This window comes from Pipra filicauda, unplaced genomic scaffold (assembly GCF_003945595.2).
Source record: "Pipra filicauda isolate LSUMZ 115617 unplaced genomic scaffold, ASM394559v2 scaffold81_size6448238_pilon, whole genome shotgun sequence".
NCBI classification, from domain to species: domain Eukaryota; kingdom Metazoa; phylum Chordata; class Aves; order Passeriformes; family Pipridae; genus Pipra; species Pipra filicauda.
The window spans coordinates 6,195,008-6,211,704 of NW_024104998.1; the positions used below are offsets into that span (position 1 = coordinate 6,195,008).

At 43.4% G+C, this 16,697-nt stretch overlaps 1 protein-coding gene across 2 annotated transcripts in view; it reads right to left on the bottom strand.

The window, feature by feature from the left end:
* Positions 1-534: 534 nt before the first annotated feature.
* The window catches only part of SCAF4 (SR-related CTD associated factor 4), a 29,105-nt gene continuing 12,942 nt past the window's right edge, over positions 535-16,697 (bottom strand). The window contains exons 6-21 of one of the 2 annotated variants that reach the window (XM_027715370.2): positions 16,044-16,183; positions 15,338-15,514; positions 14,897-14,997; positions 14,350-14,397; positions 13,144-13,252; positions 12,631-12,798; positions 11,174-11,259; positions 10,715-10,905; positions 9,654-9,754; positions 8,549-8,662; positions 7,932-8,088; positions 7,544-7,698; positions 5,619-5,781; positions 5,424-5,504; positions 5,153-5,338; positions 535-1,717 (exon numbers count right to left, since the gene is read on the bottom strand). In XM_027715370.2, the coding sequence (XP_027571171.1) occupies positions 876-1,717; positions 5,153-5,338; positions 5,424-5,504; positions 5,619-5,781; positions 7,544-7,698; positions 7,932-8,088; positions 8,549-8,662; positions 9,654-9,754; positions 10,715-10,905; positions 11,174-11,259; positions 12,631-12,798; positions 13,144-13,252; positions 14,350-14,397; positions 14,897-14,997; positions 15,338-15,514; positions 16,044-16,183 (2,819 nt within the window). In that variant the 3' untranslated portion in view covers positions 535-875. The remainder of the gene's footprint in view (positions 1,718-5,152; positions 5,339-5,423; positions 5,505-5,618; positions 5,782-7,543; positions 7,699-7,931; positions 8,089-8,548; positions 8,663-9,653; positions 9,755-10,714; positions 10,906-11,173; positions 11,260-12,630; positions 12,799-13,143; positions 13,253-14,349; positions 14,398-14,896; positions 14,998-15,337; positions 15,515-16,043; positions 16,184-16,697) is intronic. The other variant, XM_039390401.1, reaches the window with a different exon arrangement.

Consider the following 16,697-nt stretch of genomic DNA (forward strand, 5'->3'; position numbering starts at 1 on the left):
CTTGTCCCAGCTCCACTTCAAGAACCAGGTTGGCAATTTACAGCAGGTTGTGGTGCCTCTGAGGTCTCACTTTCCAGCAGCATCAGTGGCTGACAGGTAGAAAAGCCCAGCACACACCTTGGAACAGCAGAGCAGATGTGCCTGAAGGTGTCACTTCTTAAAAAAAGGCAAATCAAGGGCAGCAGGAACCACAGAACCAATCGAGGGGGAGGAAATAAAAAATAAAGCAAAGAATGGACTGCATTGCAAACAAACACTAAACAGTTAACTCTGCAATTAACATCTCAAAACTAACTTTTACCCAGGGTGGTCAAGTATCTCATTAAAATGCAGCAATCTAAAACTCCAGAGGACTGTTACAAATAAAAACTTGCTTCTGTGAATCGCTACACAATCAGGTGGATTTCCTTTCACAAACAGAACCAAACCAGTCTAATTTAGACTCCAGTACAGCATGAACAGTTCCAACTTTAGGCTGTTGAACACTCCTTTTCCACTTCAGTGCAGCGTAGGAAGAATAGCACACGTTAAAAGTTTGTTACGAAAATAGAGTTTATTAAAAACACATCCCTATTGTTTTTGAGGAGCTTTCACCGTTACCTTTTTCTTAAATTAAAAACAAAATAGAAAGCACTTCTACTTCTGATTCGTAAACTTTTTAAAGTCAAAACTTTAAAAAAGTTACAGCAAAAACGGGTAATATTTAATCATCTCTTCAGTATTTATGTTATGCTGTGGCTATTTTTAAATAGGAGGGGAAGCAATCAAATTGCTGGCGGGGCCCCTGCGCTGGGCAGGGCCGGGGGCGGCAGCGGATTTACAGCACTGTACAACTAAAGCTCGACACTCCGACCCAGGCTCGGCAGGGCCCGGGCTCAGCGCGGAGCCTCCACCACGGAGCCCGTGTCCTTGTCCGCCTGTTCCAGGGATGAGGTAGCCTCGGGTGCCGACTCTTCCGCAGGTTTCGCACCCGCAGGTTCGGACTCTCCCGCCGCGAGTTCTGAAACAATGTCTGCGTCGGCCGCTTTGCCGCCGTGGGACTCGTGGTTTTTGTCGCCCTCCGCCCTGTCTGTCACCTCCGGCTTTTCCTTGCCGCGGCCTTCTTCCTTGTCTCTGCGCGACTCCCGGTCTCTGGAATCCCTCTCCCTGTCTCGGTGGCCGCTGGAGCGCCTGTTCCTGTCCTCCGAGTCCCTGTGCCTGTCGCGCTCGGGGCTGCGCCGGCCCCAGTCGCGCCGCTCGCGGTTCCCGAGGCGCTCGTGCTCCCGGTCGTCCCCACGGTTCCCGTAGCGCTCACGCTCGTTATCTACCCGGTTCCCAAACGACCTCCTTCCGAACCTCTCCTGGTCTCTGTTGGGGGTGAACGTCTGCCTGTCATTCCTGAACTGGCGCCCGTCCCTGTTCTCCTCGGGTCCGCCCGGGCCCCCGCTGCCCGGGACCCCCCCGGGCCTCACAAAGTGCCCCGGCGGGGGGAAGGGGGTTTTCATTCCATGGGGGGGAGGCATCCCAAAGCCCCCCGGCCCCGGCGGGGGCCCCCTGTGCATCATGTGGGGGGGCATGTGGCGCGGTGGCATCAGCGGGAAGCGCGGCAGCGGCGGGGGCGGCATTCCCGGCGGCCGCTGGAGCGGGATCAGCCCGGGCCGGGCGCCCAGGAGCCCGGTGGATGGAGTCTGGAGCCCGACCACGGGGGCTGGAGGGGGCGGTGCCACGCCCTGGGTGCCTGCAAGGAACACACAAGGGACAGTCAGAGCTTGGCAGCAGGGAACACAAGGCATTTCCATAGCTCCAAACCCACTCTGCAGTTATCCCAGGAAAGGAGCGCACGAGAACTTGGAGAGGAGCTTCCTGTGCCGCCCAGGTGCAAACACACCTCTGTGTGCTGCTGAAGGGAAGATGTGGCAATGGCGGGAACTCATCCCTGATCCCAAAGGCCTCCTTTGCCCTGCTGCAGGTCAGAGCCCCCCCTCAGCCCCAGCTCAGCCTCTCACCTCCCCTGACTTGTAATAAGTACAAGTAATTTAATTTCTCCACAAACTGCAGCACTGAAGCAGCATAATGGTACCTGGAACTCCCCCTCTTTCACTCTGAACACTCTTTAAATATCAGCCCCCTTCAATGTCAAGGCTAAATCAGCTGTAGAAGCACAACCAGAGTTTCCTCACCAAATGAAAACTTGCAGAACTGTCCAGAAACACACCCTTGTTTACTGAAAATGCTCAGGAAAATTCATGGTACAGACACACATGGTGACAGGTCTGAGAAGATTTAAAGCCCTTTGTTGTGTCATGCAGAGAAAGGTAGTAAATAACACTGGTTTCCCACACTGGGTAAGAACTCCTTGAGCCCTGAGAGAGACCCGGAGGTGATTTACTGACCAGCTTCTCGTAGTCAAGACAGAAACCTCATCCCTTTTACCTGCTCTTCTGTGTTGTTTTGGATGTGTAAAACCACACACTGCCTTCACAACTCACATTATTTATAACTGTCACTGGTGCTGCCCAGTTACAGGCCCTCAGGCCTTGCACTGTGTGTGCTCAGGAGGGGGCAGGAACTGAGGTAGGAAAACCCATCCCAAACCAGAGGGTGGTTGCAGAGTCACAGCTGAAATAACTCACCATCAATCCCAGCACTTTGTAACAGCCACACTCAGAGGGGCTCAGAGAATGTTGTATCTGTTTTATGATTTAATGCAGATTACAAAAAACACTTGAGAACAAGCCAGCAAGGGAACAAAGACTTAATGACTGAGCTTGCACTACCAGGAAATGAATGCCAAGTTCGGTGGGAACTCCAGGATAACTAAGCTTTGATTACATGTCATTATCCTGGTAGGAATTTGGGTAAAAAGACCCTACAAACTGCAATAGGTTGTATTTCTCCCGGATCACAGAATCTGAATATTCCAAACACTGCATCTACAGTTTGTTACTGGCCCAAGTTAAAATATTTGCTCAGCACTAAGAACACGTTGTCCACTCCAAAAGGATTTAAAAGCTGTTGTTTCCTGCAACAGGTACATGTAAAAGGAGCCTAAAAATACCTGCTCTGCAGGTCGTTGAAAACTCCCTGAGTGCTCACTCCCTGAGCCATCACAGCCTGGAGTGTGTTGTTCTGATTAACAACAGGGAGGTGTAACAGCAGTGAGTGTGATCAAGGACAAACTAAATTACAACAACCTGAGGGTGCTTTTTAGAAAAAGGCACAAAAAATCCAGACCCAATGTCCACAAGGGATCACTCCCCTGAAGCACAACCATGTCCTTGCTGGAAGTGATGAAGGAATTACATTGAAGGCACGAAGGAAATCAGTGGAGATGAGACAGAACTTATAAGAGAAACTGTATGAAATGTTAATCCATTTAGAATTACTTTGTAACATGTCTTCCATATAAAAACTGAACAGAAAGAAGCTTCATTCTGGAGTTACAAAAGTTATTAAAGAGCTCCTGTGTGTTGTACAGGTTACAGAAGGTGATCCCAAGCAAGGAGAAGTTTAGATCTCTCTGACAGTCTCTTCCCAGCCACCTCCATCCCTTGAGCCTGGCCTGCTGCAGGTCATCCATGCATCCATTCAATGCAGGAGGAATCAAAGTGCTTTTAAGGAGAGTTTAATTTGTGCCAACTTACTGAGTGGTTCAAAAAAGCCAAGATAGCTGATATTAATCTTTTCTCTTAAATCACATCACATTATAATGTTTCTTCTGGTTTCCTTGTATCTTGTATCATACTGTGAGCAGTCCCCACAACTCCAGAACATCAGGATGGAAGGGTTTTATGTAACCCCTTGATTATAAATAACTTCTTGAAATAAGACACCCATCAACATCCAATGCTACTGCTTAAGCAAACACACAGATCTCAGCCACTACTCCAGCACTGCTCTGTGAGCTCAGAAAACCTGAGCCTGAACACTGAGAGAAGTCACTCTGATCACGTGCACTTTACTTGCCTCAACCACTCAGAGAACAAGTTCACAAAAAAAACAAAGGCAAGTTCTTGACTTCCAGATTTCTCAAATTCAGCTTCCTGGGATTTGTAAGAATAAAAAGCAGCTGCTGCCCAAGGAACTGTGTGGGTGTCTAATTTAATTCAATCTTCAGGTTGTAAAACCTTTTTATTACATGTGCAGCGCTACAGCAAAGGGCAGAGGAACTTCATACATTCCACAGCCTTGGAATAAGAAATTCAGGTTCTGCTGTACAAGACAAAGTCCCATAAAACTCCAAAATTCTGGTAGTGCTGTGCTGCCATCACAAAAAGTGCAATTCACCATGAAGGTGTGAGTTTCTGTGTACACTGTAAAGTTCTGGGCAGAAACCCACTGACACAAAATTAACTTTTTCATTCATTTGTTAAGCTGTCATTTAGAGGTCTGAAATCCCATAAATGCAATAATCTCACTAAAATACATAGGTAACAAGTCTTCTGAGGCAATTCTTGACACTGGCCCATCAAAGGCCATCCTAAAGTGAACATTTAGCAGAGCTCTGTACCATTAAACAGTTCACACTCCCTTTCAAAATCTGACCAGGTTTGTACCATACTGGGAAAAGTAATTTATGCAACATACCGAAGCTACTTTGGTTTTGTAATCAAAATACCATTTAGCAATTTAATAATATATTCCTACAAAGGTTTCCAAACCTGTAATACTGCAAGGCTGAATAAAAGCTTTAGGCTGAATAAAAGCTTTAGGCTTTCTGTTTTATTAAAACAATTTATTCCATATATAAAAAAAGTATGTGCCACATCCTCACAGATTTAAAAAAATACACTAAAAATAGTTAATAAGTTAATTTTATACATGTAATAGTTGAGTCTAAAACCTGGTTCATATGTCAGATGTGTTGTTTAAAGTTCATTTTCTATCTTATATAAACATCCACTTGCTAAAAGTAAACAGCATTTTAATTTGTAACTTAAACATTACAGCTTTGTTTCTTCAGAAAATATCTTCAATAATAAATGAAACTGCTTCTTCTGTGCAAAATCAAGCCTCTAAAAGTGATTTCAAAGCCAACAGAAGGGCAGAAGTTTCAAGAAGTTGAGAAAAACGTGCTTCCTTTCCCCTGGAGTCTAAGTCAGCAGCAAAATCAAAATGGTATTTTAAATTTAGGGAACAACGAAGTGCAGAACTTACACAAGAGAGCACTTACCAAGGAGTGGGACAGCCTGGGTGACAGGAGCAGGGACATTAGTAGGTGCTACAGGAGGTGGAACAGTCCCATAGATTTTGGAACTATCGGTGGTTTCAGCATTCCCTCTGCCTCCAGAAACTACTGGGATGGGATTTCCTACAGACGACTCCTTTGTAGTGTCCTCACTCCCACCCGTTGCTGTAGCTGAGGAACAAGGCATGGACACATTAACCACCAGCAGCAATTCCTGCTGCACGACCCCTGCCTCCCACAGGGCTCCAGCACTTACAGTTTGGGATGTTCACTGCCGGAGTGTGCGGGACAGACACCGGAGGGGTTATAGGTGGTGGCGGCCCAGGAGGAAGGAAGCCTACAAAATACAGATGCCCCCTGAGTGCCCCCCTTTGGCACAACACCCCAGTGCAGCTGGGTCTGTGCTCTGGGGTGAGCAGAGCACAGGGTGAATGAACCACCCCCCATGTACCTGGGGGTAAATGCAGAGGGTTGAATCCAGGCCGTAAGAACGGGGGCGGCGGCGGGGGCGGCACCCCGGGAGCAAATCCAGGAGGGGGGATTCCTAAAGGGGCTGTGAAAGCAGGTGGTTGGAGTGCACCAACCACAGGAGGCCCAGAGGGATGTGGTGGAACCTAAGGAAAAAGCAAGGGGAAAAACGTGTTACCCCAAGACTGAACGGGTGATTCCCTGTCCCACTGGGATCTCTGCTTTGCTCAGCACAACAGGAACATTTAAACAACCTAAAATTGCTCTGCAGCAAGTGAGGCTTGTGTAAGAGACCTAATTAGCACTCTAAGAACTCCTACCACTCACGAGATCAACACCAATCTTGTTTGCCTTTATAATTAGAGAAAAATTCTTCTCTGTGGTAAATTCTTCTCCTACCACTCACAAGATCAACACCAATCTTGTTTGCCTTTATAATTAGAGAAAAATTCTTCTCTGTGGTAAATGGGTTTTAATGTATGTTGGTGGCTCACCTCCACACACCTTTCACACAGTGGCTGGGATTCATTTCCATCCAGGAGGATCCAATGCAATGCACATGACTTTGGAGCAACTAAAAACCTTTGCTTGCTTCCTTCTTACTACCTGAGTTTATACACTATAATATAGTGATTTTTTCCCTTTTTTTTTCCTCTTTAATTCTGATTTATATCAAGCTCTGAATTTAAATTAGCTCTGATTTAAATTAAGTTGGTACTTAGTCTCATATTTATGAGCTTATTACAGAAACTACACTAAATGTGTGGGAATCAAAAGGAAAAAATCCAATCAAAAACATGCTCTGCACTTAGAATGGATTTAATAAAGCAAAGAAGAGCTGTGTGCCCAAGTGACCATAACTGACCACCTCCATGACCAGCAACATTTCAGAACACCAAGACCCCTCATAACTTTTTATTTCTAGAGGAAAGAAGGACAAGCTTTTGCTGTTTTATTCTCAGGACTGAAAGAACCTGCTTCGGGTTCCTTATCAGCGTTACTCAGCCCAGGCACACTAAATCTGTGCTATTACAGTTTGATAATCAAAATGATGGTATCAGAAACAGCAAATCTGGGGAGGGATGCAGCAAACTGGGATCAACATGGAAAAAATAACTAGAGGGAGAATTGTTTACTAAGGAGGAGACTGGAATGGAGAAAGGGAGGAGAAAGCACAAGGGAAGGGAAGGTCAGGAAGTGAGAAAAGAATCAGTTGTGGGAATCCTGCAGCAGAAGCTCGTTCTTGACACTTCCTTTTTCAGCATGGATTTAGGGAAAATAAACAAAATCACTGCTATTTAATACAGTTAATGGCTACTAAACTTTCTGAAATTATAAGTTTGACTTACTGTTCATTTATTAAATAATAGTTTATAGCACATCAAGAATCATGTGTCAAAACAACCCATAATTCAACATATTATGTTCTCAAATCCCATAATTGAACCCATAATTCAACATATTATGTTCTCAAATCCCATAATTGGCTAAATTATACATGTCTTCAAATCATTTGAGTTCTTGATCTTCTGTGAGTGCCTGCCACATTGTAGTTCATAAATCACACTTTCTCAAGATGCAAGACAGTTTTATTCATACTCCTTCCCATCTGGGAGAAGGGATACTACTATTTTAAAAGCAACGAGAAACTATTGATATTAAAGTAATTTGTGTATCTATCAACAGAAAAGCTTTTTCTTAGGGGAAAATTATTAGGAAAACAAACAAAAAAAAGCCAATCACCAAACTGAAGATGCAATTCAGCCCATCAATAAAAAAAACTCTACTGCAGTAATTTCTCTGTGACTGAGAGTCAAACAGTTACCATTCATGGCATCTCCTCCCTGAATTATTATTTAAAGTAAGTTCTTGTTTCTTTATCCCAAGTAAATGAGGAACAACTCTCACCTGTGGAGGAGGTACTGTTATTGGTGCAGGCATGGGGACAGGGATGGGGACAGGTAAAGCTTTGGGTATAGGTGACACTGGTTCATTGTGTGCAGCTTCTGCGCCTCCGTTCTGAGCTACTTCATTTTCAGACTTCTTGGGGATTCCCTTCCACTCTGTACAACACAAAATCCCAACAGACAAGGATCAGCTCAGAGGGAGCAGAAAGGTGAAACATGTTTGCTGATGTTTAGAAAAGGACCTAATTGAAACTACTCAAATAAGAAGCATTTATACATATTTCTGACAATAATAAAAAGAAATAATTAAAAAAATTGGACAGAATGACCCAACCCTTAAATAAAAGCTTCACTAACTGCACACAACTGAACATGCAGCACTGCTGTACCTGGACTAAGAGTTTCATTGTCCAGCATTCCCCCTTCACAGAAGCTTTCAAGATCTTCAGGTTTGACTTTGTCCCACGGTATGTAAGTCACACCTAATTCCACATCCCAGTACTGCTTGTAGTCTGGCTTTATTCCTTTATTCAGAGCCCATGCAATCTTGGAGGGGGGGAAAATACATGTAAGTCAGGCAAATGTTTCCATTTTAATGCATTTCATATTTCTTTCTCACAAAACAGCACTACCATTTGGGGCTGAAAGGCAAAGACAGTAACTAAAACAGTTACAACACTGAAGTAAGTGGGTTTTTTTAAAGCAGACCTAGTTCTTTTTCCTTGGCTTGAATTTTGCTCACTATTTGTAAAAATGTATAAAGCCAGTTTCTTCCCATGTTCCCCAGCCACTAAGATTAATTCCAGTTCCCTTTGGAGGACTCTAATATGATGTTCTACAGAAGGAAGAACTTCACTAATTTAATGCATCCTTCCTTATTTATTAGTATCTTTGTAGGATTATCGTATGTAATGAAACTCTTATGAGACAAATATCCAACAACAGATGAGAAAGGATGACAGTAATTCCAGCAGCTTTAGAAATCCTGACATTTTCCAAGCAGTACCTTGATGGATTTCTGGTTGACTTTGAAGTTCCCTCGGCTCAGTTTCTGGAGGGCTCTGTTGGCATCTTGTCTGTGCACCATGACAATGTAGGCACATCCTCTGGGGGGGATCATCTGGTTGGGGTTTAAGGAACAAAACTGGTTTTGCAAATAGAAAAGCAATGAACAACACACAAGTGTTCAGTTACAGCAAGCTGGGACATCAGAGGGTGTTCCAAAAGGGGCTATGGAAGTATGGAAGGGAATGTAATTTAAGAGGCCAAGAAAGCCACTATCTTCAGGAAGTACACATTTCTAATAAACTAAAAATTCCACAACTTCTGAAGTGGAAAGCTTTAAACTCTAAAATATGGCTGACTCTTGTATATTTAATCTTTTCAAACTGCTAAACACGTAAATGCTGTGGTCTGGCAATTAATTACCTCGTTGGAAGACACACCAATACCCCCCTTCATTCCATATACCATGAGCTGGCAGCTGCACCTCCACACTCGGGTCTATCTGCAGCTTTGGAATAATTTTTATTGTTTATAATGAATTTGAGAAAAATCTCCTACGTTGTTTTACAAAATTTGGAGTAGGAAGAAAATTGCAGTCGCTTCTTTTTGTTTGTTTCAATGAAATTTTAACAGCTATTATTCATATATTTATATGTATGCATTTATATATTTATACATATAAAATATCCTTAAATACAGCTAAACAAAACAACAGTTCTGTGTTTATGGCTAAAATAACACCAGCTGAGGGTCCACATTTCTGTATTCAAACAAAATGGAGCAGATGAACTCAGCAGCACAGGATGTAATTCTGCAGGCATCTAGCTCTTCCTCATTCTCCAGAGAAGGCAGGATTTTTATGAAAATGGCATAATCTTCTCTGGTTTATTTGCATTTTTAAATTGCAAGAACCCAAAGCAACTCTGTTCTTTGTCTACAACTCAGCCAAACTAATTTGAGTCTACACATTAAAAAGCACAACATGCAAGAAGTGAGAGCTCAACTCTTTGGAATTTATAAAAATAAAGCTGTCTTAGAGCAGCCTGGAAACACTTTTTGTAACCAAGCCTATCAAAGTAGCTCACACTGCAGCATTTATTACTCACATTGATCGACTCAATGGGGCCAAACTCTTCCAAAAGACTGCCAACATCCTGCTGAGTTGTCCTCTTGTCAAGCTGTCCTACCCAAAGTGTGGTACTACAAACTGCAACAGAGAGTTAACTCAGGTTGGGAGAGCCATTATCGACACAAGCTCCTCTTACAGGACAGAGTAAGCAGCCCATTTATCTCACTTCATGCTGAATTCAGGGTAATAAACCAGCAACTGAGCTCAAAGTATCACACTGGTGCACTTTAGCACAGCAACATTTAATACTCAGCCACGTTTTGCCCAGTAAGTGATACAAAACTGCAAACTGTGACAGCACTGAGTGACAGTCTGGGAGAGGTGCTGGCAGAGGCACATCTCCCACCACTGCCAGGGAGCTTTCAGTGAACAGCTGCCAAGGCCCTGCAGTCCTTTTACACTACTGGAATTGTCACTCACCAGGTTTTGGCTTGTTAAAACTCTTCAAGTTTGTGTGTCTCTTACGTAAGAGAATGCCTTCATTTTACATGCTGACCCTGGAGAAGATTCCACATTCCAAAGGAATATTCAGAAGACAACTACTATGTTTGGTCTATAAATACAGGCAAAGCCAAGATTACTTCAGATTATTTCAGCCTGTGTTTTCCAGGTCAAAGCCTCCCTCCAGGTCTGAGAGACACACAACACTGAATAATTAGAAAAATTGTAATAATTTACAACCAACTCAACTTGTTATTTAATCTGCTTTAGCTTGCAGGTCTCAAAGGAAGGAAAATAAAAACATGGGGCTGCAACTTTTTCTTCTCATTTATAGCCAAAGTATTTCCAACTTGGAGATATTCCAAAAATGCCAAACTGTCTACTATGAGTAAAGGAAGTGCAGGGATGTGAATTTAAGTCCTACCAGCCTTACAGCTCAGAAAACAAGTCACAGTGCAGTTTACTTTTTTTCTGTCTGGATGAATCTTGGAGACTCAAGGAAGAGGAACACAACAATTTAAAGAACATTGCTCAAAAAAGCGGTAGTTACTGGTATTTGCAAAGTTGCATCCACAATAAAAGGAAGAGTGAACTTACCACTGACAGTTTCTGACTTGATCTGGGGGAGGCCCTTGGACCTGCGCTCCCTCTCGCGCTCCCGTTCCCGCCTTTCCTGGGAGCGTGACTTTGGGGAGTGTCTGCGCCGGTCCCGGGAGCGCGACCGGGAGCGCCGGTGACGGGAGCGCCGGGACCGGGAGCCAGACCTGGAGCGTTTCCTCTTGGGGGACCTGGTGTGAACCAAAGCCACGTGTGTCACATCGGGGAGCGAAATGTTTATTGCTTCTACAAAAAAAAAAACGGCTAAAAAAGAGATTTCCAGTGAATTCTGCCACTGAAATGGGAGTTGATTGACAGGCTTGAAGTTACTCTCTCCCAGTAGGAGAACTGCAGAGACACCCAACTTCCCTCAGAGGGGAGATGACTTCCAGGGGTTCATAATTCTTAGTCACTAATCCAGCTCTCATTCCTGCACTAAAAGAGCTTTCACTGATTTACCTTGATGCAGACCTAGATCTCGACTTCCTGCTGTCAGAAACATGCCGTTTGCCCTCCTGAACAGGTGGCTGCTCCACTTCCATATCCTAAAATATGAAGTTGACTGGTGTTATGGGTGAGCAGCACAACTATTTTATTTCTTTTTATGCCAAGACTAAATTATGTAACAGCACTAAAATTACACTGGATATTCAAATGTGTGAAATTAAAGAGTAACGTGGCTCTCCCTCAGAAGCCTCACCTCTGCTCTGTGTCACTGACAGGGAGAGGGTCCAGTATTACATGTACTTAACACAACCACTGAAAACACAGCATAGAAATAATCTGAACAACTCTTGTTTTCAATTTGCATATTATCTTTTTTTCCATATTTCAGTCCATCTCCACAGAATATGATTATTCTCCTTAAAGTCAGTCGGTGGATCCTGCTGTGTCAAAGTTACAGGCAAAGTGAGGTTTACTACAGCTCTTCTCCAAGACATTACTAAAAACTACTTTAAGCCCTGTATGTAAGCACACTGTAAGAAATTTGAAAAATGAAGCAGAAAGTCAAAGCAATACATAAAATGCAACAACTTGCTTAAAAAAAAAAAATATAATTCCAACACAGCTCTTCCTTCCTACCCCAAATCTTCCACAGTTTCCCATTCCAGAACATAAATGCATCCTGCCTAGACTTTAAATTTTAATTTAAATTTTAAAATAAATTGAAGTTTTCATTATATGACCCCAGCAGGGAACACCTAAAAAAGCCCTCTCTCGAAATGTACTGATTCAACAGAATTCTAGACTAAAAAAACTAATTACAAAGACACTCTTGAGAACTGTCCTTTTATTCCAAGTCAAAGCAAGAACTGATTTCTACAATCTGTGATGTCACAGCTTGGTACCATCTCTATTTCTCAGTTCAGGATTTCCTTTTCTTGGAACAAAAGAGGCAAATAGACTTTTTAAAATATATATATACACACATATATAGGCTCATGAATAGACTTGCTCTTTGATTTCTTCTTAATAGCAGCCAGTTATTGAACCTACATATCCTGAAAACCCTTAGGAACCAAAGCATTTACTTGGATTTTCTTAAGTTGTTACAGATTTTGAGTCCATTTCCACTACATTCACATTCTACCAGGCCCTTAAAAATTAACTTTTCCAGACGGTTTCTTCACACAAGGAGATTGCATTGTCAGAATTCCATGGCACAAAATATTCCTGAAATATGATGGAGACAGGAAAGGGAAGATGAGGAAGCAGAAAGCACACACATGCTGGTTTTGCCACACTTGTCCTGGAGCCCCCCAGCTTAATCCAACCATGTCCCAATGGAGCCACCCTCACAGCCAGCTCTTGTCCTGGATATCCTGAAGCTTCTGCTCCTGCACAATCCATATACATTTGAAAAACACATGTCTGAGAGCATTTAAGTTACTTTGTTAACTGCAAAGGCTCCTCACCTGCTGATGGGGTTTCTGCATGTGTGACTCAGTCTGGACTGGAAAAGGAGACTGGAAAGTTGGCTGCACAGGTGCTGCTGGTGGAATCACAGGCTGAGCCATGGGTGGGAACTGGGGGGTAGGCAGGAGACCAAAACCTGGCATTTGCCCATTAGGAGGAAGTGGGACCTTTAGAGAATAAAAAAAAAAAAAAAAACAACAACAAAAATCCAGCTAGGAAAAGAAATTAAATTGGCTTTCCCAGTTTGCTCAAGTTAAGTTGTATCCGTGCTCCAAAGTCACAATAAAAGATGGGGGAAAGATGAAGTAGGTCAAGCATTTAGATGTAGAAAACAATCTCGTTCTTCAAAGCCTGACTGGGACAGAGAACAAAGATATGTTTCTTTAGAAAAATTGAGGGCTAAGCCACATTCACTCTTCACAATAGTGAAACCACTTCCTTATTTCTCCACCAAAGAAAACAAGCAAAAGATAGAAAACACCAGAGAGGGACAAGGGAGAACCTGAAGTTACCTGGTGACGCATTGGATCCTGCTGTATTCCCATCATCCGCTGCTGGAAAGGATCCATATTTGGGAGCTGAGGAAATACTGGCTGTTGCATGCCTTCTGCTGGAAACCCACTGAAACCAGGAATATTTTAGTGAGACAAGACAGTACATACACAGATCTCTTTATTTTCCAGATTTCTATACACATTTACACAGCCTTGCTGTAATTTTAAACGGAACAAGTATCTCTACTATGATCCCATTTCCAACAAAAAAAAAAAAGGGAGAAAGAGTGGCTTCCTTATCTTTTTTCCACTCTAAGAGTAGTCCTTTATCACTTAAAGCAATGCTACACAAAGGTTAGAGCCTCCCTCTCCCCCCTGACTTACAAAGATTTCAGCCTATGGAAATGTTTCAGGAAGGTTGTCTGCCTTAGGCTAAACTTCTTCCTCTCCACTTCCTCTTCTGGGAACAAAAGAAGCAACCTTTTTCCTCAAGGAAAATAAACTGGCTGTACTTTTGCTGTTAACAACCACCTTGGTTTGGGAGGAAATAGGGCAGAGGAGCACAGGATGTGTATCACAGCAGGATTACAGCGATGCCAATCCCTTCCTGATTCAACACACAGCATGGACAGTGCTCAGGGAACTCAGGAGGGCTCTGCAGGTAACAGGACCTGCCTGCAGGAAACTGAACCGGATTTCAGGAGGATACAGGAATTTCACAGTGATGGGAAATGGAGCTTTGCACTATTTGAAGACACGGGTGCCACAAAATTCTGCAGAAGTTCTGGACAGATCTGTTTTTCATAGAGAGAATGACTGAGTTTGTGTGCCCATACTGGGAATACTGGAATTCCACCTTCAGGGACATCTTGCACAAGTGTGAGGTGCTAAAGACAGAGGCTCTGAAGTGCTGCCCACACAACATAAACATGCCCAAAAGCCTCTGGCTGGGCAGGCACAAGCAGTGCTTATGTGTGACCTACCTCATCTCTCTGTACTCCAGAGTTCACCTGTACTCTAGGGAAAATACCACCAATTTCCTTCAAAGGCATTTTAATTAACTAGTACTTGTGAAACATAAAAGTGCTGGAGGTGAGAGACACAGTAAGAAAGCTGATGAGAGTGTTAGTGGTTCTGGTTTTGAGAGCAGGGTTTGGATGCAGATACAGAAAGTAAGACATGGGGCCACGGACTGAAGCAGGGAAAAAAGAAATATGGACTAACCCCGGCATTGAGCACCATCCAGCCTGTGCACTGAATGAGAGAGGGGTCCTGTGGAGAAAACTGGGATGTGGTCATGGCATTCCAGACTTTATCATAATGCACAGCAAAAGGGAAACAGGACTCTGAGCTCGTTTGTGGGGGGACTGAATGTTCAAGAACCTTAAGCCAATCTTCATTTCTTAAGTAGTTAAAACCATCAAAATGTTTGGAATAGCATCTTTTCCCAGCCAGCAAAGCAGTCCAGCCGATCACTAACAATGCCCTGACACACTCAGTTGTGCAATAAACACATCTTGAAATCCAAGCTAAGCTTTTCTCTACAGAACACAGTCCTCAATCAGTGATGTTACATAAACCCACACCACATCACCAAAGTGAAGAGACATAAAAACCACCCCGCCAAAAATTGTTAACAGAAATTGTTAAGTGTTTTAAATTTGGGCTGTAACAGTTAAGCACTGAAGTAACTTCGAATTTTAATCCACTTTCTAACCTAAAAATCTTTTAGAACAAAGATTTCTTAGTTTTGTTATGACACACAACTTACAAAGCCGGCTGAGACACTGAAGGGGAAGGAGCTGAATCTTCTTTCTTTGCATCTTCCGCTGCTTCTGGTTCATCATCATAGTCAAACCGATCTAGAAGTTTCTGAAAGAAATCACATTGTGCCCACTATTTTTTCTGTATCTGACAGAATTGGCAGCCAAAATATCTTTATTATCACAGTTTTACTGCATATCTAACAGCTCTGGAATTCAAGACAAGGTTAGAATGGGGGAAAAATAAAAACCTATGTTCTAATACAGAATAAAAACTGTCCAAAACTAGTTTTCTTCAGCTTCAGAAAATGCACAGGCCATAAAAGCAGGAAGCCAACCTCCAAATGGAAAAAGAGAAGAAACAAAATTAAAAACTAACAGAGGACACTGAGGTACCATGCCACAGTTGTGTTCTGGGGAGGTTCAACACAGAACAAACCAAGGCTTACTTTGTCAAACGATGTTTTCTGCTCAGGTGCTGGGAAAGCAGCTTTTTGCTCTGGTGCCTGAGCTGCTGTGGTTTTCAGCTGAGCAGTAATAGCTTGAACCTGAGCCATCACAGTGTTGTCTATGACCGGTGACTGGGGCTTCTGAGGCTGCTGGAAAGTCTGCAGGATTTGCTGAAGCTACAAAAACACAAGGTAGTATTAAGAATATGTTCTTATATTAACACAAAGCATCAAAAGAGTTGTAGGATATAACTTTTATGTCAAACCATACTATGGCACAGGATGAATACCAACAACTTGACTGAACTAGGGAGAACTCTAGCAAGATCAAGAGTCACTTTTTAAATACTTCAGTGGCAAAATTCAGCAGATCTCAACATTGTAGGACTCAGGCCCTTCAGCACTGCAAGTGCTTAGTTGACTGAACAACAGCACTCCACATTTTCTTTCTTATATTCCACCTGTCCTGGAAACTTTGTAACTGCATCAATTCACAACTAACAATATGGGATATTTAACTGCATTTCCCCCAAATACCACAATTACTGGATGGAAGGGTCACAGATAATTCAAGTACTCTTTGACTCCACTGAAGACCTTAAGGAGGCTCTTCGCTTTGCTTCAAACGGGGGATATTAATTCCATCATTTTCTCCCCTCGTTTCACGTAAAAGCTGGAGTTAGAAGGGAACCAACAAGCAGGTTACCTGTTGTCCTTGTGTTGTCTGGAACAGCTGAGCTACAGCTGCGAAGGCATCGGAGCTGGGCAGCTGTGGCACGGTGGGCACTGAGTTCGCAGTCACCTGAGGGGGCTCCGAGGGGACCTTTGCCGGAGGGGGCGGCGAACCTGAGGGATCCACAGGAGCAGAGGAAGGGCTGTGTCACTCCAGAACACTCACCCTGCTCTTCACCTGCCTCCTCGAAACAAGGGCCTGGCCACAAGCCCCTCTTTAACCCAAAATTCCTTATTTACACCACCCCAACTGCACATTCCGTTTGCTTTGCCATGAACTGCCCCAGCCACTGCCCACACCTGCACACTGTATGCACCAGGAAAGAAAAAAGGCCCATCTGGAAGCTGGTCCCACATGGAATTTTAGAGCACGGCTCCCTGTTTGTAAGTGTCCAAGTTAAGAACAGCTCTGACTCCAACAGCGTGAGGCAATGAGCATCACTGTGTGATGGTTCTGGGCTCATGGCTCATCTGAGGAGCAACTGAGTTCCTCTTAACATCTTCTATTTTCTAGCAGGAACTGAACTTTTTCTGAGAATTCTGGTAATAATTAGAGGTTATTTCACAGGCAGCTCATTTTCTTTGGTAAGGTCTGTTCACGTGCCCCTTTTGCACAGGCACGAGCCAC